General features: G+C 33.2%; 1 protein-coding gene and 1 pseudogene across 1 annotated transcript; both read right to left on the bottom strand.

Annotated features, from left to right (window-relative positions):
* Nucleotides 1-3,419: 3,419 nt before the first annotated feature.
* LOC133031730 (calcium-transporting ATPase 12, plasma membrane-type-like) lies at nt 3,420-7,001 on the bottom strand. The gene has a single exon (XM_061105327.1). The coding sequence runs from the start codon at nt 6,875-6,877 to the stop codon at nt 3,680-3,682; it is 3,198 nt and encodes a 1,065-aa protein (XP_060961310.1). The 5' UTR covers nt 6,878-7,001; the 3' UTR covers nt 3,420-3,679.
* A 14,143-nt stretch (nt 7,002-21,144) lies between these two features.
* On the bottom strand, nt 21,145-23,132 carry LOC133032462 (uncharacterized; annotated as a pseudogene).
* Nucleotides 23,133-27,164: the final 4,032 nt, after the last annotated feature.

The raw sequence follows: 27,164 nt of genomic DNA, 5'->3' as shown, positions 1-27,164 counted from the left end.
ATCGATCACTTATGGATTTTGCGCAATCAAATTATAAGGTTAGTTTATTGGTACACCTTGTATTTTGACTACTTATAATTGATTACTTGTATACTATTACTAATTAGCTATTTTTATCATAATTATAGGTTTATATGTGTACGCCCCACATAATGCAAAAATACTAACAAAAGAGTTGATAGAGTGTTTGGTTGCATGGTCTATTGATTGTAAGTTATCTACTTTGACTTAAGATAATCGTAGTGTTAATATTTCCATGATAGATAGGATGAAAGAAAAATTGAGAAATAATAATTTCTTGTTGCAAGGGAAATTGCTTCATATGAAATGTTGTGCACATATATTGAATTTGATTGCTCAACAAGATTTAGGTGCAATTCAAGATGGGATAGAAACTATTGGTGAGAGTGTAATATTTTGGACTATACCTAAGAGAGTGGAAAAATTTAAGGAGGTTAAGGATGGATTAACATTTTCAAGTAATAGAAAATTAGTTCTCAATTGTAAAATTAGGGAGAATTCTATTTATTTGATGCTTATGAGTCCCATGTGTATAAGGATGTCTTTAATCGCTTAGTACACAATGAGAAAAACTATAAACAAACACCTAGTGATCGAGATTGGATTTTAGCAAAATTAATGTGTGACAAATTGAAGTTATTTTATAATGTGACTGAGATATTTTTAGGGACCAAATATCCCACTCCTAATCTTTTTTTCCCCTAAATTTGTGTAATTCATTTGTTGCTTAGGGAATGCCTTAAATCCTCTTATGTAGAGATTAAGATGATGGCTATAAATATGATTGAGAAGGTTGATGGTCTGTCATACATGGAATATTATCCATAGCAATTATTTTGAATCCAAGGTTTAAGATGAAGTTAATTGAATATTATTTTCTCCAAATTTATGGTGATGACTCTTCGAATCAAATTGAGAGAATTACAAAGTTGTGTTAGGATTTGGTGAAAGCATACAAACTAAGTGATGGTAAAGAAATTTATTTTGATTCCTTATTGCATAATTAGAAGTTTGGTATGGATATTAATAAATTTGTAGATTTTTTGGTTTGGTTTTGATTTGTTTGTTAGTAGCACTTCAAATGTAGATATTAAAAAATCTCTGCTAGACTATTACTTAGAGGAATGTATTTGTCAAGAAATAGAAAATTTGATATTTTGACGGGGCCAGGCCACGAGAGTAGGCGAGCTAGGCATGCGACTTGGGCCCCCGAACTCTCAGGGCCCCGAAATTGTGAAAAAAAATATTAATATATAGATAAAATATTAAATAAGAAGAAAATATAAGAAAAATTATTTGGTGCAGTGGTAAAAGGTCTTACTGTAAACTAAGAGATCATGGGATTAATTCCCAACCTCTACTTTTTAATTTTTTTTAAAAAAAAATATTTAATGTATAGTTATGAGATATTGAACCTTGGAGCTTTTAAGAGTTTTTAAAAACTTTACCATTACACTAAGCATTGTAACTATCATTTTCGTAATAGTTAAACTATATATATAAGGGCCCCAAAATTTGACTTCGTCTTAGGTCCCATATACCTTAGGACCGGCCCTGTATTTTGATTTGGTGAAAGATAAATGGTTTCAAATATCTAATATTGCAATAAGTTGTTAGAGATGTTTTAGCTATTCCAGTTTCTACAGTTGCTTCTGAGTCAGCTTTTAGTACGGGTGGAAGACATGTGACTCCTCATCGTAACATGCTTCATCCTTATACATTATAAGCTTTAATATCTGCACAAGATTGGATATAAGATGAAAAATTCGATATGATTTTTTTTAATCATTCTCTTTTTATATTATATAATAGGGAATTGTTAATAATACTTTTTTTTTATTATTTTATTTATAATTTTACGGTCTAAAGTTTTTAATTACGAAAATATTCTTGTAAAGTTTTAAAATTACAAAAGTACACTTTGTTTGGCAAAAAGTAAAAATAACAACTAAAAAATAATAAGAAATCAACCTCACGATAACTATAAATAAACTATAAAACAACTAGAAAAATAATCTTATGACAACTATAAATAAACTATAAAACAACTAAAAAAAATATTTTTTTACTAAAGGGGTATTTTTGTAAATAAATCTAAAAGTAAAAGTGAAAATTTTTCCGTAATGTATTTTTGTAAATTTTTTTAAATTATTGGTCAATTATATAAATTTTTCTATAATCTTTCCTTATTTTCATTATGTTTTTAGTATTTTCTTTATTAAGTATTGTCTATAATGTATATTAAAATAGGATGCGAGTATATATAACAAAAATATTTGCTCCATCACTTAGACCATACAAATATGTGCTATATATTTAAATAAAAAAAATTAATATGTGATATTAACATAATATTTATCATTATACTAGTCCAATGTAATGTTCATTTAATATTTATTAAAAATATATAAAAGAAATAATAATGTTTTTCTTCTTATATATTTAATTTAGGGGAATCACTTATATACTATTTTTAGAATTTTTTTTTATCTTTATCGTTTGAGTTGTTTTAGTAATTTCTATATAAGTTATTATATAAATTTGAGTTGCGATTTAAATTGCAATGTTAGTTACTACGTGGATTGTTATGTGAATTTCCGTAAAAATAAAAAAAAAAAATTGTAAATATAAAAATAAAAAAATCTTTTAATTAATAAAAGCTAAAGATAATTCTAAAATAATAACAAGTGACAGAAAAAAGTAAGTTGATAATGTTGGTATATGGTATTTTGTGTGTCCAATTTAATACAATTTTTAGCATGTTTAAAATAAACACAAATTTTATTACACCATTTCTTTTTTTTTTTTTGAAACGGAATGTGTTCATTCCAAACTAACAATTACATAGGAAAAGGTTTATCAAACCAAAGAGTTTGATGAATACAAGGGGTGACACCCCTAGAGTCAAGATTTTCTGTTAAAAGATTGTATTTTATAGTGTATTAAACTAATCTCATTGTGACATATCAATTAATTTGAGCATTTTAAGGGGAGAAAACTGTATATATAGGTGGTTAATTTTTTATTAAATGAAAAATTAGTTGACGTGTCAAATTTAGATTGATTTAATACACTATGACACACAACTTTTTAACAGGAGATCTTGATTCACATAGCACTAGCTTTAGATAACAAAACTTGATTGGCTAAATTGTGATCCATTTAATTGGCTTTTCTAAAAACAAAAGATAAATCACATACATTAGGATGTTGCACCAAACTTCCTTTTAGTACACCATTAAAACAAGTTTTTTTTAGAAAGTGAGCATTATTTTAATAATACATCAATTTAACATACCAATAGAAATGTTCTTAAAAAATAAAAAGCTAAGATTATGCAAAATCAAGAAAGAAAAACAAAAGAGCATCTTTCATTCCCATTCAATTGCCAGATCATATGGTAAACATAAGTAATATATTTGAAAATAATCAAAATTAGTAATCACCGTACAGTACACAAATTACGATCTTTTACACAAAAACACACAAAATTCTCAACTGGAGTCAATTGAAATTAGTATCTGCTGTCTCAAAGAAAATAAAAACACAATCAATCAGTTGGTTCTTATTTTCCCTTCTAAATCCTAATGTAACAATAATAATAATAATAGACGAGATTCCATAAATAGTTGACAACCCTTTTGAACACCTAAATAAATTAACATTTAGCGCACCCAATCCCAAGTGTGGAGGTAGAATTTTCTGTTCTATGGAAAATCATTGTGATTCTTTTAAACATGAATATCCTTCTTAGATAATCAAAGATTGGTTCATTTGAAACTGGAATGGACTTCACAAACCAACCAATTGGCCAACTGACAGCCGCTATTGCAATGCAACCCAACCATTGCCACCAATTGAGATTTGTGGTGTCAGCAAACTTCTTTAAAAATTCCACCATCACCACTTGAAGTACAATAGTAAACCCAATAATTCCCAAGAAAAGTTTGTTCCTATGAACACCTTTGAACACATTCTTCTTCTCCATACTCCTTGAATTGAACTCGTTAAAGACTTGACAAAGCACAAAAGTATTGAATATCAAGGTGTCATTTACTTCCTTAGAGACATTTAAGATGGACTCGCCATTGAATTGCAACAACAAAAGAATGGCAATTTGGTAGAGAGATTGAGCCAACAGGTTTCTCCACATGATGTTTGTTATTAAAGGCGCTGTTCTACCCACCGGCCTTTTCTTCATGAGCTCGTTGCTCGGCCTTTCAGTGGCTAGAGCCAGAGCTCCAAGTGTGTCCATAATCAAATTCACCCACAAAAGTTGAACTGCCGTGAGAGGAACTTCTCCAGCAGAAACTGCTGCTATAAAGTTTATAACAAGTGCTGCAACATTGACAGTTAGCTGAAACTGAATAAATTTTTGTATGTTGTTATAAACACATCTTCCCCACCTTAAGACTGTGACCACTGAAGCGAAGTTGTCATCTAAGATGACAATGTCTGAGCTCTCCTTAGCCACTTCAGTACCTTGGATCCCCATAGAAAGTCCTATATCGGCTTCTTTCAAAGCCGGTGCATCATTTGTTCCATCTCCAGTTACCGCAACCACATGGCCTAGCTCTTTCAGGCATTGAACCATCAAGAGCTTGTCAAATGGGGATGACCTTGCCATTACTCGGATGTTGTTGATTTTCTTCATTCTGTCTTCTGGCGTGTAGTTTCGAAATTCAATGCCTTCTACCACTTGTCCCTCGCTAGCTTCATCACCACTGGCTACCTCTAGAATTCCACACTCTGCAGCTATAGCTTTGGCCGTGAAAACGTTATCCCCTGTGATCATCTTAATAGCCACCCCTGCATTTTTGCAAGCTTCCACAGCTTTCTTAACACCCGGTCTACACGGGTCTTTAAGTCCAACTATTCCAAGCAAGGTCAAATCATCTTCTTTGAGCCTTCTATGTGTCTTCTCTTGATCATCAACATACTCAATCTCATCTTCTGAAACTTCACATTGAGCAAAGGCAATGCATCTGAGGCTGCTAGCCGCCATTCCTTCAATTATTTTCTCAAATTTTTGTTTCACTTCTTCATCTAATGGCTTCTTATTACCATTACTTTCATAGTAACTCGAGCACATTGCTAAAACCATCTCCGCAGCTCCTTTCCAGTGGACATATATCTTTAGATTGTCGTTTGTGATTTTTTTTAACATAACCCCACTTCGTTTTTTATCTGAGTTAAACGTTTCAACATGTAATATCTCATAATCATGCTTTAACGTTTCAATATTCATACCCAAATTCAAAACAGCCCAAGATAATATAGCTTTCTCAGTTGGGCTACCTGAAAACTCAAGTTGAACATTGCTAGATTGATCATAATGATCAGGTTTGTAAACAGTACCCGTGGTGTTCAAACCAACACCTTGATAGAATAGTTCACAAACACTTGTTGAAATTGAATTTGAATAATCTTTTTCATTGATTTGTTCTTGACCAAGCCAAAATTTAGTAACTTTCATTTGGTTTAACGTTAAAGTACCGGTTTTATCAGTACAAATAATAGTTGCTGATCCCATAGTTTCACAAGCTGATAGCTTTCTAACCATAGCTTGATCAGCCATCATTCTCTTCATAGAGTAAGCCAGAGTTAAAGTCACGGCTAGTGGCAATCCTTCTGGAATTGCCACCACCACAATTGTGACCGCAGCTGCCACTATACGAACAACCGCGTTTAAAACATCATCCACATCTGTCCTACCACTGATGTACTCTTTTTTCCCAAATTCATCTTTAGTATTACCCGTAAAATAACGAACTAACATGACTACAAGAACTAAAAAGGCAACTGTAAGTCCTACCTTTCCAATTGAAGAGGTCAGTTTGTCGAGTCTAGCTTGTAGTGGTGTCCTCTCGTTTGTATCTCGGGTTATGGAGCTCATCATCTCCCCCCAAGCCGTGTTCATCCCAACAGAGGTCACCAGCATGGTCCCATAGCCATCAGCCACTTTGGAACCAGAGAACAAGAAAGGATGCTTCACTGAATCAATCTCAATGTGATCGCTTTCGCCTGTCATGCTTGACTCATCAACTAGCAATGAGTGTCCATTTAAGAACAATCCATCAGCTGGAATTTGATCTCCTATGTTAAGCAAAACAACATCTCCAACCACAATATGGAAGATAGAAATTTCTTGTCGCCTGCCACCTCTTACCACATCAATCTTGATGTTGTCGCTTATTTTAGAAAGCTTATCAAATTGAGTCTCTTGTCTATAGTTGCTAAGAGCTGAGCCAACAATAACAAGCAGCACAGCTATAAAGATACTTCCACCTTCATACCAACCTTCCTTTCCACCATGTTCTTTAATTCCAAAGCCTAAAGCCAGAGCAGCACAGACCATAAGAATCAAAATAGTGGTGTCCTTCAAAGCGTCCACCACAAAGTAAAACAACCCTTTGGGAGGAGGCTTGTGATAAGTATTAGAACCAAAGACTCGACGTCGTTTGTTAATGTCTTCCTCGTTTTCTTGGATTCCATTCTCAGGGTGAGTCCCAAGAGTGGTGGCAATAGCTTCAGCCCCTCCATGTATGCGTAGAGATGTCAAGTCTTTTTCCTTGACAATCTCCATGATGAGTTTATGATCAAAGGCTTTATTGACTTCATGATTTTTTGAAGTAGAAGCTTTAGTAGTAGTAGAGGTGTTGTTTGGAGTTTTGGAAGGTGAGAGCAAGGTCTCGGAATAGCTTCTTATTTCTGACACAACAACATGTTTGGGAAGCGATAGCATGATCCGGACAAAATAAATAGCTTTGTAAGCCATGCGCCACCGTTTTTGGGCTTTAGTGAATTCATACAGCAATTTCCCACAATTAATAGGTGATCTGTTTATACTCGACATGGTTTATTAATTATACAAAGGTAAGAGCTAATACCAAGAAAGAAGTTCATTCATAGTATGCAAAGCCCAGTCCTTAAATAGATACGAAAAAGAAAAAGGAAAATCTAACTGTGATTGGTCAGCAGCCATTTTGTGATGCTTACACACACAGAATTTCGTCGAAAAGTCATCCTTTGGGAAACAACAAAGGAGTTTCGTGCCTCAATATGGCGGTTTATGTGCATAATACAATTAATCGTATTTTTTGAAAAATAAATAAATAAATAAAAATATTGTGGTTCTCCTTGCTAAAATCAATGTAAATGGTAAAAGTTCATTCTAGCTCAAATCTGGGTGAGAGCCAGAGAGGGTTTTCTTGTATAAGATGACATATTTTCTGATTTCTTTAATGGTTGACGAATTTATTAGTTGAAAATGAAATATCGTGCTACGGAAGTTATAAACTAGATGATCACTTTTACTTTCTAATTCTATGGCCTTGAGTTGTTAAATTTTCCATTGGTTATTTCTATTCAAACTTTTTATTTTATCCATGAGCTTCAAAAAGGAAGTTTAGCTAATAATAACGATTACAATATTATTGAAGTTTAGCTAATCAATCAGGTACTATAACGATAACCAACACACCATTGTTATAAAGTTTATTCTAGTGTCTAATAGTCATCGCATTACATAAAAAGATAAGCTTTTGGTAGTTGAAATTATAGTTCATCTTAATAAAAAGAATAGTTGAAGTATCACCCACTATAATAATAATTTTAATAATTATTGAATGCTAATCCAATCAATTTTTGTTTTACAATTCTAATTTGGATCATATTGACTCTCACAGTCACATATCACATCCCGCTATATTATTAATAATATTTTTTATAGGCCAAAAGTCCATTTAATTTAAGTGTTTTATTTATTTGGCACATCACATCATTGTACGGCTTTTTCTAAGTCTTTTTTTAACATTCATCGTACATACTTTAAAAACATTGTCTAAAACACGTCTAAAACACGTACTTAAAAAAAATATTTATTAGTTCTACATGCACTTAAGGTGAATGGTAAATTAGTTTAGATTGAAGTTTATACATCTTTTCTTTTGATATGCATTAACTCTTGGTTGTTGTTTATAAGAGTTTAATTTCAATAAAAAAAATACTTAGGAAAAGCCGTATATGTGATATGCCAAATATTTAAAACATTTAACTCTTGTACTGCTCTTAATGATATTTTATCAACTTTTTTTAGAGCCTCTCGTGAGGTAATAAATTTTGTAAAATACTAAATTTTGTTTTTCCCTAATACTTCTCAAGACATTAGGAACATTTTTTTAGCACTTTTCGTATTGAAGATAGGCCTTTTATAGTAAATACATAGGGTTTCCTTAGTGTTTGCTTAGATCTAAGCATCACTCATTTACTTTTTTTAAGGATAAAGTTACCTTTGTGCTTCAATCTTGGCATTCCAAATGGTTCTTTAAGGCGAGAAAAGAAATCCTCCTTAAAATTGTGGTTCAGACCATTCTAGCATGTGTTATGGCTTGCTTTAGATTGCCAAACAAACTCTGTAAGGAAATTGAGGTTGCGATGGCTAAGTTTTGGTGGGGGTCCTCTGGAGACTCTAAAAAAATTCATTGGAAAAGTTGAAAAGTTGTTTGCCAATCTAAATTTGTGGGGGGTTTAGGTTTTGGGTCACTTGTCCATTTCAACCAAGCTATGCTTGCTAAACAAGCTTGGAGAATTTTCAAATACCCTAACTCTTTGCTTAGCCTTACTCTTAAAGCTAGATATTTTCCTAACTCGTCTACTCTAGAGGTTGTTCTAGTCACAATCCCTCTTTTTTTTTTTGGAGAAGTACCCTTTGGGGTAGGGATTTTTTGGCCTCGGGTATGATCTGGAAAATTGGAGATGGGGAGAATGTTAAAACTACTGAAGATCATTGGATTCCAAACAACAAGTTTAAATGCTTTTGTGATGGTTGCACACCAACTTCGAATAAACTTTTATATTTCATTTTAATGCTTTTGGATCCTGGAATTTGAATAAGCTTAAGGATTACTTTTGATGATTGTTATGATTGATGACATTTTAGATGTTCCAGTTATTAGGTAAGGATGAGCTAGTTTGGGAAAGGGAGAATTTTGGTTTTTTTAGTGTTAAATCTGCCTATTATCTAGCTCTCTTCGCACAGGATATCCCTTCGTCCTCATCGTTTCAAGCTTCTAAAAAATTCTGGAGTAAGATCTAGAACTCTAGAGTCCCTCCTTAGGTGAAACATTTTGTTTGGAGGATTATCTCTAGTTCTATTCCTATGGCTACTTTGCTTTCTCAAAGGCATATTATTTCCTCTCCTTTGTGCCCTTTATGCAATCTTGCTCCTAAAACGTTACATATGCTTTGCTAGATTGCGCTAGATCCAAGAAAGCTTGGAAGTCCTCGGGTTTTGATATTTATTATAATATTTATAAACATTTAGATATTATGGATTTTATATATAACATGTTTGCTACACTGTAAAAAGAATCAGTTGATCTATTGTTATGTTTCTTGTGGGCTTTATGAAATCAACAGAACAATGTCTTTTATCAGCATAATGTTATTTCTCCTAATGAAATTTTTGATTGGTGTAATAGTTTTCTCCTCAAATATCTAGATGCACAACACGTCCGATCTTATCATAACAGAACAGACATCGAGTCTATTTGTAAGGTTATAGTAGACAAACTTATAAATTATAATTGGAATAACAGCACTCTTGATTATTTGTTGATTTGTGTTAAGAACTCATTATCCTTCAGCCATGGGCTTACAATTGATTATGTTGGTCGAGAGCATAATGTCATTGCTCACAACTTAACTAAATTAGGTATAGGGTTAGATAGTGTGTTGGTTTAGAATGGTTCTTTACCTTCCTTTTGAACTCGTTAGTTTTGTATCTCTTGTTCTATCTAATGAAGCTTCAAGTTTGTAAAAGAAAAATATCTAAAACACTTTATATTTGTTAATACAAATTTTTATTTTTCTCTAATAAAAACTTCATATTCTGTAAATATAATTTTATATTGTCAAAGAGTGCAATTTCATATTTATAGTTGAGTAATAATAGAATTAATTATGAATTAGATTATTCTATTGATGAGATCGATAATAATCAAGTGTTTATTGGAGCTTTGAAATATAAGTCCATGGTCCCAAGTCACTTCTATACAACATTGTACAAGGAAATATTTTATTTTATGAGTAAATTTGAGTGAGAATTAATTTCTATTAGAAATAATTTTTAAGGGTAAAATAGTCATTTATAAAAATTATATTTTGAATAATTATGACAATTATAAATTGTATAATTAAATATTATTTAACAATTAATTTTTATTTGATAAAATTATATTAACTAGTTAAATGTAATATTATTCTTAAATAGTATTAAAGAGAGAAAATGTATTATATTAGTGAAAATAGTATTTTAATCCTTGTGAAATAAGAGATTAATGAGAGTTAATTAATTATTATTTATTAATAAAATAAATAATAAATCTTATTTGGGATTGTCTAGCAGTCTACAGTCTGCATTCTAAATAGAATACCTAGCAAATTGGTAGCTAATAAACTCCTATATGAACTATGGACATGGAAAAATTCTAGTAGTAAACACTTACATATTTGGGATTGTCCAGCTAAGGTAAGGTCTTTTAGGCCACATGAAAATAAACTGGACTTAAGAACATTTACTTGCTATTTTGTTGGGTATCCTGAAAGGAAGATGAGTTTTAAGTTTTATGATCCATCTGCCAAGTCCTTTTGTTTAGACGAGAAATGTGAGACTTTTTGAGGATGTTGTGTTTGAGGAGAACGATAAAGTAAGGAATGTAGTTTTTTAAAGAAAAATAAATTCTTCTACCAAATATTTTTTTAACAATAATCAACCTATTTTTGACATTGTTAAGACATATTCGAAGATAAAAATGAGGATACTCAATTTCAAGATGTTGTTCAAGAAGAGCAAACTCAACAACCTCAAGAGGAAGTTCCACTTAAAAGATCCACTAGGGAGAAAAGAAGTGCAATTTCAAATTATTTTATTATGTTTATTAAAGAGCGTGTTCGACATAAGGACAATGGAAGATGATCCAATGAATTTCCAACAAGTCAAATAAAGTGTTAATTATCAAAAGTTGATTGATGCCATGAATGATAAGATGAAATCCATGAAAGATAGTGACATTTAGGATCTTGTCAAGTCACCAAGGATTTTATACGGAAGGAAGGCGTTGAATATAAAGAAACTTTCTCTCCAGTATCATCGAAAGATTCTTTTAGAATAATTATGTCACTTTTAGCTCATCTTGATTTAGAGCTACACCAGATGGATGTTAAGACAATTTTTTTCAATGGTGACATTGAGAAAACCATATATATGATACAACTAGAAAATTTTGTATCAGGTTATCCAAAGTCTATAGTTGTAAACTCAAAATCAATCTATGGTCTCAAGAAATCTTCCCTTTAATGGTATCACAATTTTATCAAATTATTGTCTCATATAGATTTAAAGTTAATGTTGTTGATAGTTGTGTATTCACAAGTTCAATGGGAGTAAATTAATCTAACTCATGTTGAGAAAAGAGATAAGTTTAGTCTCAACTATTGCTCCAAGAAAGAAATTTAAAGAGTAAAGATGCAAGAAGATTCCTTATGCTTCGACTATTGGAAATCTTGTGTATACTCAGGTATGTACGCACCCAGTTTTGACGTACATGGTGACTATGTTAGACGGATACTTAAGTGACCTCAGTATGGATCATTGGAAGGCAGCCAAAAAGGTCATGAAGTACTTATAAAGAATAAATGATTATATGCTCACTTGTAAGAAGTTTGAAAATTTCGAAATCATCAGGTATTCTAACTTTGATGTTGTGGGCTGCCAAGAAACTAAGAGATCCACTTATGGCTATGTCCACTTGTTGTCTGAGGAGCTATATCATGCAAAAGTGCTAAACAGACACTCATAGCTAATTCTATTATGGTAACATAATTCATATCTTGTTATGAGACAACCAATAATGCAATATAGTTGTGTAATTTGGTCACTTAGATGCAAGTTATGATTGAAAGACCACTAAAGGTATATTATGATGATCTATCAGCAGTTTTATATTAGCTTATCAAAGCCTAAACACATAGACATTAAGTTTCTAGTTGATTGGTAAAGAGAGGATTTAGGTTAGATAGTTACTATTGAGCATATAGGAACAAACTTAATGCTAGCAAACCTATTAACTGAAGCTTTGACACCCAAGGTCTTTCATGAGCATACTGCTCATATGGATGTTGTTTTAACTTTTTACTTGAAGATGTGCAATTTTAGTGGGAGTTTGTTTTCTATATTAATTACTTTGTAGATTGACACTTTATTACACTACTTTAAGTAGGTTCAATTTTTTGCATAATAAAATTGATAGTTTTATTATCTTTATTTGAATGTGTTATCTTTCAATTGTGGTTTGACATAAAGTTTGAAAAACTAATAATTGATCTCACTAAAGAATAAAGGACTAATTGTAAATAGACATAATTAAGATCACATTGCATATAATTTCCAATTGCACATCCATACTTGATCTATGTCAATGAATATATTTGATATGGTGATAATCGATGGGTCCAATTACGATAAATGTAATGAAGGTCGCTTTGGTCTCATATTTGTATAGGAGATGCACCGGATTGTCTAAAGGGGATGTTTTAAGAATAATTAACAAGTATGTGCGCACATAAAGTTATCAAATGTAATTTTCATTGGAATTATTTTGTAGCCCAAGTAAGAGATTGTTAGGTTATTATTTTCAATAATTCAATATGTGGACTTACAAATTAAGATAATTTATTTGAACTAATATTCTAAATTGGGTTAAATAAATTATCTAATTTAAATGAGTTCAATAAATATGTTATTAGGTTTACACATTAATATTCAAGACTATATATTTTACATTACAAATAAAGTTAACACATTAAGAATGAACTAATAAGAGTATAGATTTAATTTATTAAAACATCATTTGTTATATTAAGACAAATGCTAAAGGATCCAAATATCCAAATAGTACCTACTACTATTTATTTATGATATAATGTTATTAGAGTAATTAAATATTAAATTTTATATAATTTAATTTAATAATTATTACGAAATATCACTAAATATTTAAAAACCGTACATGCAAAAATAATGCTTTATAGCAATTGCTCTTTACATTAATTATACAAGAGTCCCATAATCTTGGAAACATATAAAAATTTCAGTTACTTAGGAAATGATGGTTACGGCAGGGCAGCTATTGGAGGATTATAAAATGATCTTTTAATAATGCTCTTTAATAATACAGCATGGGTTACACTTACCTTGACCAAGCTAGAGCCACACAATCCCCATCACACAACATTGACTATAAAAATAACAAGTGGCAAAATTAAAGTCTATCATCTAAAGCTCTATATTAAGGAAACTTCATTGAAACTTCTTTAGAGCAATTGAGTTCACTCAATCTGAATTTTTTAAAATCCAGAAACGCGTAATAGGCGTGTATTATTGACCAAGAGAGAAATGACACCAGCAGCTTATATGAACTCATATATTGTATTTAACCAGTAATGGTGGGGAGAGGGGAATCCACAACAAAACAAAAACAAGTGAGAATCATTTTATTCCCACAATAATTTAATGATAAAGGAATGCAGAAAAAAAAAAACAGTTCCATTTGAGAAAATGAGCAGAAATTTCTAGCTTTTCTAAAAGCTAAGTGCACCAAAACTATAGATGTCAGTAAAAGGACGCTTAGGATAGGAGGCAAGAGGGAGGGTCACACCAAAACTTGATGAAAACGCTCAGTCAGGACCCCATCTCCACGTATAGTTGTAAAAACTTGGACATATTAGATTAATTAAGAAGACTTAAAAATCACTCCAATTCTTGAGTCTTTCTTTCACATGGCGGTATCTTAGCTACCAATTAAGGTCTACTGGGAAATTGTTTCACAGTTCCCTGTTGAATATACATAAAAGTCATTTTAAAGTCTAAAAAATACGTACACAATACATGCATACATTCAAAGGTTGGTTCAAGATTTGGGTAAAATTACTCGAGTCATTTTCTAATAGCTCGGTTGATGTGTCACACTACAAATACGCTCAACAGCCCTAAATAAGCACCAATCCAAACAACACAGATCAATTATTTTTTATAGCATAAGTAATTTCATAAGAGGTTATTTGAAAACTTTAAACACCGACCAGACATGTGCCATTTTCACAACTAAGGTCCTAGATTAAAAAAATAAAGTTATGTTAAAGCGTCTCCAATTGTAGTATTATGCAAGAATATTAAAAAAAAAAAATTAGATCATCACTTAAAAATATAAGGGTTTTTTTAAGTTTTTACCAAAAAAAAAAAGTAACAATATTACAAAAATATAGCTCGCTAAATAAATGAATATACAAGACAAATAAAAAAATATATACAAATACTACTTACACACACCTTCAACCTGTGATTTATGCTTGCTGGGCAAGTATCGACGCAACCACGCAGCAACCCAATACAACCGACACAAAAATTCAACTTGAAAGAGAACCACCATTAATTTCAGTGACTTCACCAAAGAAGACGACCAATCAATCAAAACAGGGGTTGTTTCGAAATCATAAAAAAAAAAAAGTGTAGATTAACTACTACGAAACTAAAATTTAATCGGAAATCCAAACTTTTAATTTGCATAAAACTAATGTCCTCTTCAATTTTCAAATCCATAAAATGCAGATCTCATAAAATTAAATTGGAGTTCCCAAATATTTCAACTCAAGTATAATCCAAAAAAATTACATCAATACTACAGTAAAATATGTATCATGGTGTATTTTCGTTATTTTTCAAATTTCTAATGGTAAATTTGTTCATATTAAATCATGAAGAGACATGTAGATAGAGTTATGTACGTAGAAACACTATTCTGATTTTTAATGTTTCATAACAGTTGCATAAATATTTTGCTAACAGATGTTTCGTCTAATTGAAGCCTTTGTCTGACGCAACCTTCGGCCAACCACCTAGCAACATTCATCTGATTGAAACATTCGTCTGATGCAATCTTCGGCTAACCACCCAGCAACTTTCGTCTGATTGAAATATTTGTTTGATGCAACCTTCTGTCAACCACACAGCAACCATCGTCTGATTGTGTAAGTGATAGTGTAAGAGGTATTTTGATAATTAAAAGCACATAAGAAGTATAAATGTTGTCCACACCTTATAAAAGTATATTTGTAAATAAAATATTAATTTGTATTTTTCATGTAATAATTCCAAAATATAATATTTTATTTTATTAATATTTTTATTACTTTTTATTCTAAATAGTAAACACTTCTACTACTATTTTGGACCCTATATTTTACAAAAGTTATCAATTGGACTATCTGTTTTGTTAAATGACAAAATAGACCCTATATTTTCCAAAATTATACAAATAGGACCATGAACTGATTTTTTGTCAAAATAAAACTTAATAATAATCTAATCTAAAGATATTATAACAAAACTGGTTATATTTTTATATTTTTCGTGTTAGAAATTGTCTTAAAATTAGTTATATTAAAAAAAAAATTGTTGAAAATTGAGCTCAGAATCTTATTTTTACCATTTTGAAAAATATTAGATCTATTTTGTCATTTAACAGAAACCGGAAAGGAAGCAATTAGTAAACTTTTGTAAAATATAAGTCATTCAAAATAGTATTTACCCAATTATTAAAATAATATTATATTATTTTTTAAATATATTAAAATAATTAATTTTTTTTACTTTATGATAAAATAATAAAAAAAATAAGAAATAGAAAATATAAAGAATGTAATTGTATGTATGTATGTATTATTATTATTATTATTATTGCATTCCTTTTCATTCAAATAATAAACATAAGATACTAAAAATATATCTCTATATCAATAAAGCATTAATTATAAAAAAAAATGTCAATAAAGCATTTTTTAAAACATTTTATTGTAGATGATCTTATGTCTTAAGAAAACTGAACTTTTTATTCTATTAATCAGACACGTCATTAAGCTCAAAAACTTTAATAAACAAATATCAACGTTCAGATCATATCTTCTTTGATTATTTTTTGAATATGAAGGTACGAGGAAGTTGTACAAATGGTTGACTAACTATTGGTTGATAAGCAATTGTAATTATTTATTCATACTTACCACTTCAACAATCTAAATATTAAAAAATTTAAGAAATAAATATTTTATGTTTTTTTAAACTGAGACACTTACAAAAGTAGGAAGGAGAAGTTAAAACCTCCAAACCTGATCTTTATCTTGCCTTAAAATTTCTCTAGCATTTTGATTGCAAGCTTCGATATCTCAAAATGGAGTGCATTTTCACCTCTTTTTACTGAAGTCCAAGCTCATTTAGAAGACCTACTTTAGTGTACCGCATCAAGCTTCCTCTTGCATCCATTGAATCTGATTGTTTATAGTTAATCTCAAAGGTTAAGAGCACTTAGAAGGACAATTCAGCTTTGTCCAGTGTTGTTATAGAAAGTTAATTCGAAAATTCTCATCTCCATTCCCCCTAATGCTTCTCTACATTTCAAGGAAAAATACTTTATATTTTTTTATTTCATATACACTAATATATTATTTTTTTTTCCGATGAATTACATATCATATGTTAGTTTATCATTTTTGTTACTATCATTCCGTTAAATACTTATTATGTCTGCTACTTCAAAATACTATGTTACTATATAATTCGTTCACATCTATTTTTTACAATTAAAATTTAAAATAATAAAAAGATAATTAAAATATATTTTAATCTATTTTCAAAAAAAAAAATAATAAGTAATTAAAAAAATCCTAAAGCTTCATCACCTTCTCTCTCTTCTCCACATACACTCTCCACGATGTTTCTCCTAGAGTTGGTTCCATTTGCCATCTCGACCACGGTGAAACATTCGTCTCCTCTCTTTCTCATGCGTACGCCAACGATCCCAACCCGACCCCAACGCCTCTCTCTCATGTTTTTCTCTCGTCCCAACCACAACTTCCTAATGATTCCAACTCCCGGCCAGCCTCAACATTAGTGCTCACAGTTTGCGGTCAACTTTGGCCACCTCCTGGTTGCGGAGGCTAAGCAATTGGTTCGAGCCCTCACATTGGTCCTACACCTCACCCCAAGCAAGCCAATGCTTCATCTATGTCGGCTTTGCACCTTGGCACGGCCGTAACAGGGAAATATTTTACCGGGATTTAGATTTACTACTAAGTATGTTTAATTAACATCCTAATATGAATTCTAAAACAATAAAAATAAACACATAAGAGTTTAAAGAAAACCTTACGAAAGGTGCGGCGGAATATTATGACTCCTTCCGTTCCGGATCTCTAGCCCTTGATTCCTTTCTCAGTAGCAGAGCATCACCAAGATCCGAACCCGGATCTCTTTTCTCTCCTTCTTTGATGGTTGATTTTCCATAGTCTTACATGATTGAGGTACCACTTGATGTGTGTGGGCACTACTCATTCACTCAAGGAATTTCGAAATTCTCTCTCTTTTTCTCTCTTGGATATTTCGTGTGATACCTTTTGATGCCTTTCAAAAGAGAAGAGAGGGCGGCAATATATAGGGAAAAGGGAGAGCTCAACTTTTCAAATAAACAAGGATTTCCTCTTTTACTATGTAATTGATTAAGCTGTCTTACTTAGTATGAGTCCACCACTTTCCTATTATTGCTAGGTTTAGGTTAGCAAATTTACTTGACAAATTAAAATTGAAAATAATAATTGGGAAACACACTTTATAATTGGTCGGCACATAGGTTTGACTTAGGCCTCACTAGGGTTTTGCAGTTTCCTCAATTTTATTTCTATTTCTCCAAAAATGTCATTTTTCCAATTCTAACATTTAAATGCCAAAACTAATTATTTAATAACTAAAATGAATTATCAAATAATATTGTCATTTAATATAATTATTAATTAGACATACAAAGTCTCTTAATTAATAATTAAACCTGTAGAAATCCTTTTATTTACGATTTCATCCTTACTTAGTGAGAATTCTTAAATTTAGACATAGTCAAATTTTTAGAATTATAATTGATTAATTAAAATCAATTAAGCTGAGTCTTACAAGCAACATGGTCTCAACTTAGTATGGGGATCATGGGTCTATATAACCGAGCTTCCAATAAGTCGAACCAAATTTACCAAGTAAATTCCCTAACTTATTAATTCACGCTTATTGAATCTACACTTAGAACTTGGAATTGCACTCGCCTCATATAGAACGCATTTCTTATATGTTCCACGATATAGACACGTCATAAAGTTTATCCATTGTTATAACCCTAATGTAACCCTAATGTGATCAATGATCCTCTATATAGATGATTTACTGGCCGTAAAGTGGATTAAATTACCGTAACACCCCGCAATGTATTTATCCTTAAAACACTTAACCCTATATAAATGATATTTCGGCTAAGTGAAATGAGATCTCCAGCCATTTATTTTCGTTTGGTTAAGCCTCGAAGGAAATCATCATTTACTATCTATTTGCCGGATAGAAGCTATAGATTCCATATTTATGTTAGCGCTCCCACTTAATTGCACTACCGTGTTCCCCGAAATGTATGTATCACCTCGATCCAAAAGTAGGCTTAACTAACAAATCAAAGAACACCTGGATAACACTCTTAAGATTGAACCTAACCATATCGGGATTAAGATCATTTGATCTAGAATCAACGAGGTGATATTGAATTGAATAGATATTACGGTGAAATTTTAATATATCTAATCAAAGTTCAATATCGGTTCCTCTTCCGATGTATACTCCATACATCCGATACTGGTAAACTTTGCCAATGTCCTGGAAATGACATAACAATTTTTCAAGGTGTAAGAATACCTATCGCTGATTATACCACGTCGATTTAAATCCAGTTGTTTTGACAAATCAAAGGAATAAGCTTTTGAACATATAATTAAGATTATATTCCATCGTACCGACAACACTATAATCTTAACAAATCTCATATGTTCGGTGACTTTAAAATGTAGAATTCATACATTATATATATATATATAATCATGAAATAAATCATGTGAACCATGCGAACATAAAATGTTATTTACGATCTTTATTAATAAAAAAGTAAATCTTATTATATAAAATGAGTTTTTATTTTAAGGCATAAAACTCAACACGGGCATCCTTCTCCCGCCCTTGAATTCAACCTCGTTGGCCTTCGATTTCTTCTGTGAGCAATAAGGCGAGCCCGCAGCCTACTTGCATGGGTGTGGTTAAGCCTTTCGACATAACCACCGAAATCAAAGAAAATGCATGTTAGAAATCGAGCTACCATGGCCACCAAGGAAATCTATAGGCCGACTAATGCGGCCCAACAAACGAACACCTCGAAGCAAAATCAGATAAACGACTTTCTGATTAAAGGTCTGCGAGGGTGTTGGATATCAAGTAGTCCGCAGTCTCAAGGTGTCTAACTCTTGAAGCTTCTCAACAACATTTGGAAAACCACTAAGCCCACTTGTCTCATGTATTAAGATTAGTTGATGGTGAAACCCGACAATAGGGTTCATTTATGGTGCTATGGATGAGGCAAAGGAAAACATAACCAAGAACCACAGATGGAGACTTGTCTTCCTATTAGGAGATTTGGGATATCATCGATCAAAAGTGGGAGTTTCAATTGCACTTTTAGTAACTTGCATGCGGTGCATACTATTTGAATCCTCGATTTAGATGGAGTCCTAAATGTTTCGGAGCATCCCGAGAGATTAAAATTTGTTTGTATAAGTGCATGGATAGATCTACATTAAGGATGAGAAAAATTTATATGAAGGTTGATGCCCAACTTAATAAGTATAAATACAAGCGAGGATTATTTGGCCTTAGATCATCTTTGGGCATCATACACAACACGACCACCTAAGTGTACTATCTTTACCTATTTTTCTTACATTAATATTTTATATAAAATAAATTTTTAAGTTTAACTAATTATTTTTATTATTATGTTATTTCTAATGATAGTTGATTGGTGGGAGAGTTTTGGAGATGAAGTTCCAGAAGCCCAGATTATTTCCGCGATGAAAGTTCTTCGGGTCTTATTTGTTCAAAAGCATCGGCTTGTGAACGTAATTGGAGCACATTCAATCAAGTGCACACCAAGAAAAGAAATCGCCTAAGCACATCTAAGATGAATAGCTTTGGTGTACATTATGTACAACAAAAAAATGGAGACACAAATTTTTTAAGAAACAATCCCGATAGAGAGAAAGAATGATCCTTTGATCATTGAAAATGTGCCTTGAGATAGTGAGTGGATAGCCAACCCCAACCCAAATGATGAAGAAGAAAATGATAACATAGAAACCTAAAGAGATTGGGGATGAGTATAGAGGGGGGAAGTTCCCTGCATAGCACCAAGGAAGAGGAAAAGAAACCAAGCACCACCACCACCAAAGAAAGGTTACTTTTAGAACTCATTGCATATTGCAACTACATTTCATATTTACATTATAAATAGACTTGGCATTTTTATAAATTTATTATTTACATATTACTTGGCGGTATAAGGAAAGGGAAAAATAGTCAAGTGGATGTGAGTTTTGAGGAGGATGATTTTGAAAAAAGAAGAAGAAAATGAGAGTGATGATGGTCGAGGCTATGCAATTTTATTCTTCGGATGATAACATAACGCCAATGATCGTGATCATGATAACTTCTTCGAGATATGAATTTCAACATGGAACTTGAAAGTTAGAACTTGGAATATGTCTTTTAATCTTTAGTTTGAAACTTTAGACTTCAAATTTATTATTTCTCTATTAATTAGGATACTTTAGTTTTACACCTTTCATCCTTTAGTTATATTTTAAGACTTATAGTTAATAATTTCATGAATTTTATGACTTTTTGTTATGAATTTAATGATATATATCATTTTTATGAATTTTTTTATTCTTATTGTCGAGGCTTACGGCATTACGTTATGGCAAAACGCCTCGAATCCGTTTCACCGCCTTTCAAAACGTTTAGATGAAATCCAAATAACAATGCATAAAAAACTAACTGTTGTTTCGGATACATGCTTCAAGGTTTGAGCATAATTTGAATTTTCTGAAAGACTATTTTAACCATGAACAGGAAACAAGAGTTTCTAAATAGAAGCATGGAACGTAGTACTGTGCTGAACCACAAAGAAATATGTAGAGTTAGACAAATAAAATGACATACACATGGATCACTTATGTGAGCCTTAAACCTCAAATGCTTATACCTCACACAGTGAGGGGAAAGCCTTACAAATCACATCTAAGGATAAGCCTTTGAAGCTTTATAGGACCACCTCACCTCAAGGTGTAAGCCACAATCGTTTTATTCCTTTAGAGTCTAAGACCACGGCAACAACTAAAGCATCTCGTGTAAAAAAAGCATCTCGTGGTTGACTATAATGTGTGATAAGGGGTAAAACTAAACATTGTGGTCAACTATAATATGGATGAGAGGGTGCCACAATTGCAATGAAATAAGTAAAAATAATATGGCGAAGTTTGAGGTGGCAACAATATCAATGTAAATCCAGCACCTACAGCACCCAATTGTTGTTATACTTATAGTTACCTCCTAAACTGTGGCAGACAGTACCGATAGATTGGAAATGAGACTAAACCAGTCACCGGCAATGAAAAAGCACTACAAAATGCAATCAATATAAGCTTAGTAGCCACAGACAGTTATTTAAAAAATAGAAAATAACAATTGTGAGAGTGAGTCATGGTTGTATTTGGACAAAGGTAATCCACCATAAACATAGAGAAAAGGACATTAAAGACACATTTCTATAATCATCTCATCATCTATGTGCATCAAGGTTATGCTATGAAAATGATTGGATGTCATGGCTAACAATGGCCAAAGCAAAGGAATGGAAAACGTTAACATGTGATACTGATACAGCCATGACAGCGAACAAACATATACAACTCCTGGCATTATCAAAAGTCAAAATACAAAAGGGCGATGCAATTACACCTGACATTAATTCAGAAGCTGCCTAATCGAAAACACAGAGTATTATATTCAATATCACAAAGATTCTCCTTTAGTTTCCAATTGCATTCACAGAATTAACAATTTTAGTGAAATGATTTTATAAATATAAACAAGGAAATGTTACATGAAAGTTGCATACCAATATCTCATTAAGGTATGCATCAAAATTAACAAACTCTAAAGCAGTAAGTTTTATCTTCGCAAGCTAAATATTAAGTAAAGGTGGTGAAATGCACATACCTCAGCAATGACACAGCAGCTCCAGGTTCAAGTGTGTACTGCCCCGAGATAGACTCCATCCAGGTGCTTTCAATTTTGTGAAACATGAGCTAATTTTTTCGAAGTGAAATCCCACTACTGTGATGATTCCTTGCCACTAAACCCATCAAGAATGCAATCAATATCACTACAAGAACCAAGTAACTCACTGGCCCTATACTACCTTGTCCCAAATTCTCGATGAGAAACCAATTGATTGAATCCAATCAAACGAACCAACGTACTCTTATCCCCCATAGTTACCAAGCCAACCAACTTCTGAACCTGCTTTGTATTCAAACCCCTACCCCTCTCCACAACCCTCGCATCCCTAAATGACTTCAAGCACCAATTCTTTGGCGAATCCAAAACACTTCTCCTTTGCCACCGCCAAACAGCCGTTCATTTCACGCTCTTCACATTGCTCCCTCTCCTTCAAATCCGAAGCCGTAAAACCAGTCAGATTCAGCCACCACGAGGGCTTGCACTTGCTCGAGGCGCTGATCGAGCACCCGATCCTGGCTCCAGAGACGCACTGGTCGATAATCTTGGACTCACAGGCTCTGGTACGCTTTCGCCCAAGCTCTGGGGTTACGGAATGCAAGAACGAACAAACCGGTCGATGAATCATCAAGCGGACCAACCGGGACGGGGCCACGGAGCAAGGGGAAGCGGGCGATCAAACCCGATAAGTGTTGATGACGGTCCGTAATCTTCGAAATCTTCGGGTGGTGAGGGTTCCATGTTAGGGTTTTGGAGTTTGCGTCAGAGGGAAGCAAAAATGTGATTTGATAATATAAAAAGGAAATTTAAGCTGAAAGGGCATCAGGGCTTGCCACCTGAGATAGCTACTTCAAGCTTCTTCCGAGCTTATGGCTAGGAAATGGGGTTTTTCTTTTTTATTTTGTCGTGTACCGATTGACTGGTTGGATATTTTAACTGTAGATACGACACGTTTATATGTTGAAACGACTATATATTAGCTCGATATAATAGTGGGAAACGACATGTCACTGGTGTAATGGGCTGGGCAGAGTTTGGAATTGAAATCAAATAGGGAAATTTACAAAAAATATCGCAATTTGGGTCAAGCACTTTACAAAAATACCGTCACACGGATATCTTTTCAAAAATACCGCGGTTTTTATAAAACACCAAGAAAAACACAAAGCGTATCAACTCAAAACAACAAGAAAAAACACTTAAAAAGTACCATTAGAACACTAGTGAAAACTGAATACAAGATATCTTGCAAAGATGAAACTTACAAAAATACAAGGTAAAAAAGTAAAAAATACCGTCGACAACATTTTTGTAAAAAAATGCCAAAAGCTAGTATACCAAGGAATTTTCCTCTTGCAATTGGATCAGTCGGCCTTTATCATTAATAATCGGGGTTTTTACCTGCTTATATTATATTTTTACATTTTATTACTTTTATAGGTCCACACGGCGTAATTTACAAAAATATTTTAAGTTCTATACTCGTCTTTTTTGCATACCCTTTTTTATTTTATTTTTTACTAATTAATTTTTTAAAAAGTTTCAAGTGTGTGTTACGTTTTACGGTCAATTCATGGCTGTTCACCTTTTTTTAAAAAAAATAACAAATAAAAGTAAAAAAAAAAACTTAATATATTATTATTTGTTTTGTAATCACATGTTACCCCCTCATTTGGCATTTCCTCATTTCATATTTTTTTCATCATCACCTTTATTCTTAAGCCTATACATCTCTCTCCCGTGTTCATCTTTTTCTTCATGTTCTTTCCTTTCTTTATTTTTATTTATTTTTTTGATAAACCTTCTTTATTTATTTATTTTTTTTTTTTTTTGTGTTTATAAATCCATAAAGTTGATTCGACTTTGGCCCTCAAGATATTCTCGACGAAATGCCGAGCCGGAAAGCAGGCCGGCGTAGTTAAAGGCGACTCAAGGAACCGATACTCGAATCAACCCGATCTCGGGGTGAGGAGACCACGAGGAAGACCTCGAGGTTCAAGAACCAGCAGACAGAAGCAAATTCGAAAAACCCCCAAAACACCCCAAGAGGAACAACTTGCGGGGGTACTATGGATGTTCCAATGAAAACAGCTGAACAACAAAATAATCAAGAGCGACATCGAAATGCGCCTCAAAGATCCTAAGGATTTATGAACCAAGGGAATGAACATACCGATGTACTGCAGGCTTCTCGCAGAATGAGGACACGAGATGCCCCCAACCTAGTGAATGTAGAAATCCCTCGTGATAACGAGAGAAATCTTGGGACTCAACCTCGGACAAGCTGGGCTACCACCGAGACACCCTCAACGTCCTTCTCGATCGTGAGAGGGAAGGTGCATACACGTACATAAGTAGAGGACGTGTATCTAACCTCTTTTGAAGGAGAAGACCAGTATAAGACAAAGCAAGTTCGGTTCTACACTCGAGGTCTCGAGGACACGGCCGATCGGTGAAGGCAAACACGAGAAGGAAGCAGACCTCAACGTTATGCTGATCAAGAAAGCATGAGCAATACGCGAAGCTATCAGTCTGAGAGTTACTCGCAGACAACATCTCGTGAGTAATTATGAGCAAAGACAACCCGATCTTCGTGAACATTCGAATCAAAGACAACCCGATCTTCGTGAGCCGACTAAATCGAATGCACCCGGCTTATGCCATCAACTTAATGCCAAACATGAGCAAGTGGACCCCATCCAAAGTGGCAAATCATTTAGTTGGATGATAAGTTTAGAAAATATCAGATGGGGAACATGAGAAATTACTCGGCTATGACCTCGGATGAGGAAACCGAGCCATTCCATCCCGATATTCGAATTCGAACCCCCTCATGGATTCAAAAATCCACATGTCTCGTGTAAGATGATGGGACTACGAACCCAATCACTCATCCGAATAACTTTAATACCATAATGCGAGCCAGCAACATCTCGAATAATCTGTGGTGCATTTTATTACCGACATCTTTAATTTGCATGAAGAATGGGTTCGATAAGTTTACTTCACCATTCGACAACGTCTTGGGAACAAATTTGGCCCGCAGACTTTTGAAGAAATAATTTCAAGTCGCCAAAGATAAACGACTTCAAGCATCATCCCTAACTAACATAAAACAGCAACCAAAGTAGCCCAGAAGGCTTACCTAAGTCACTTCAAGATGTACGACTGCGAAGGTTAGAAATTTCAATGACAAGATTCAAATTTTATTACTCTTCGAAGGTGGATCACAACCGACCTTTCAACAACAAGGCGAGTTGTGGAATGACTCTATGTATCGCTCTAGTAAGAAACATCAATGAATTCAAAGAAAAAGCGCAAGTATATGTGCGTAAAGAGGAAGCAAAAAATGAGATGAAGCTTGGTAAAGACTTACTGTGAAACAAACCTCAAAGACAAGTACTACCACAACAAGTACCGTCTCGACAAAAGCAGATAATCCAAGTAGTTCGAACTCCAAAAGAAAGGATGACTCAAGAGAATTATCTAAAAATAAGAAGAAACAGTAAAACACGACAAATACGTTCCGATTTACACAATATACACCGAGTTCAATGAAACTCGTGAAAACATCTTTCTCGCAAGTGAACACAAAAGGTGGCATTCCACAAGCCGGAAATCCAATGAGACATGCGAGACATAAAAGAGATTCAACAAAATTTTGTCGATTTCATAAAGACATAGGGCATACTACCGAAGAGTGTCAAAGAATCGAAAGACAAGATGGGGAGAGCCTAATCTCACGTGGATATTTTAGACAAAAGATGTGAAGCGTCAAGGGAACGAGCCAAACTAGCCTAATCAACCCAACAACCTAGATAATCAAAGATTGCAACCACCCCTATTGGGGCGATGATATATAGGTTATCTCAAGTAGACCGCATCTCTACGGAGAAAGTAATAATGCCCGTAAAAGATATGTCAACAAATAAAGAACGAGCAATCGATGTTTGCTCCAAAACCACTGAAAAAAGTATGGACGTATGAACCTCCAATTATATTCTCAAATGAGGATACAAAACATGTGATATAACGCTCTAAATAATTAGGCACGCTACCCAAAATACTTATGAAACCCTAATCCCCTAAACTATGATTACTAATCAAAATAGCGCAGAATTTAAACTTTTATATTAAACGTAAAGAAAATAAACTTGTAATATACTTAAACCCTTTTAAAATAGTTGGGATCCCAAAAATATTTACTAACGCTATTACAAGTCATTTATTTCTAGCCGACCTAAACGGCAAAATAGAATCTCAAAAGTTCATCACCGATAGACACTTAACCCGCTTCGTCCGATATGGCTTCAACATGTACATTCTTCATCTTCGCTCCTCAAACTCATGGTTGATCAGACGACCGACTTACCCTTTCCCGCACAAAAGAGGAGCACCCGTGATTAAGCCCAAGAAGAGCGTATAAAACATATCAATAATATGCTCATCATACAATATAAACAATAACAATGCTATTCTAACTTGTCTCGTGTGATTACGTACCCGCATGTTACGCTCACATGCCTATTTATGTCTACGTGGCGTAGACCTACGTGTTGCGCTCACACGTTCCATTTATGTCTACGTGGCGTAGACCCATGTATTGCTCTCACACGTCTATTTACAATAAAGCCTTAGATCAGTTCATCTCGGCTCTTGTTACCGAGTCCAACCCGAAGCTATGCCTCGCCGCATAACCCTTAATCTCAACATATATATTTATCATATAATTATCAAAAGCATCGCACTATTTGTCTATTTGCTATAGACTCTGCGTGTTACGCTCACACGCCTATATATGTCTATGTAGTATGCACCTACGTGTCGCTCCTACACGTCTATATATGTCTATGTAGCATAGACCTACGTGTTACGC

This window comes from Cannabis sativa, chromosome X (genome assembly GCF_029168945.1).
Source record: "Cannabis sativa cultivar Pink pepper isolate KNU-18-1 chromosome X, ASM2916894v1, whole genome shotgun sequence".
Classification (NCBI taxonomy): Eukaryota; Viridiplantae; Streptophyta; class Magnoliopsida; order Rosales; family Cannabaceae; genus Cannabis; species Cannabis sativa.
This window is presented reverse-complemented; position numbering and strand designations above follow the sequence as displayed.

Excerpts from the sequence above, each read along its gene's own strand:
- LOC133031730 (XM_061105327.1), bottom strand. The coding sequence starts at position 6,877 with ATGTCGAGTATAAACAGATCACCTATTAATTGTGGGAAATTGCTGTAT.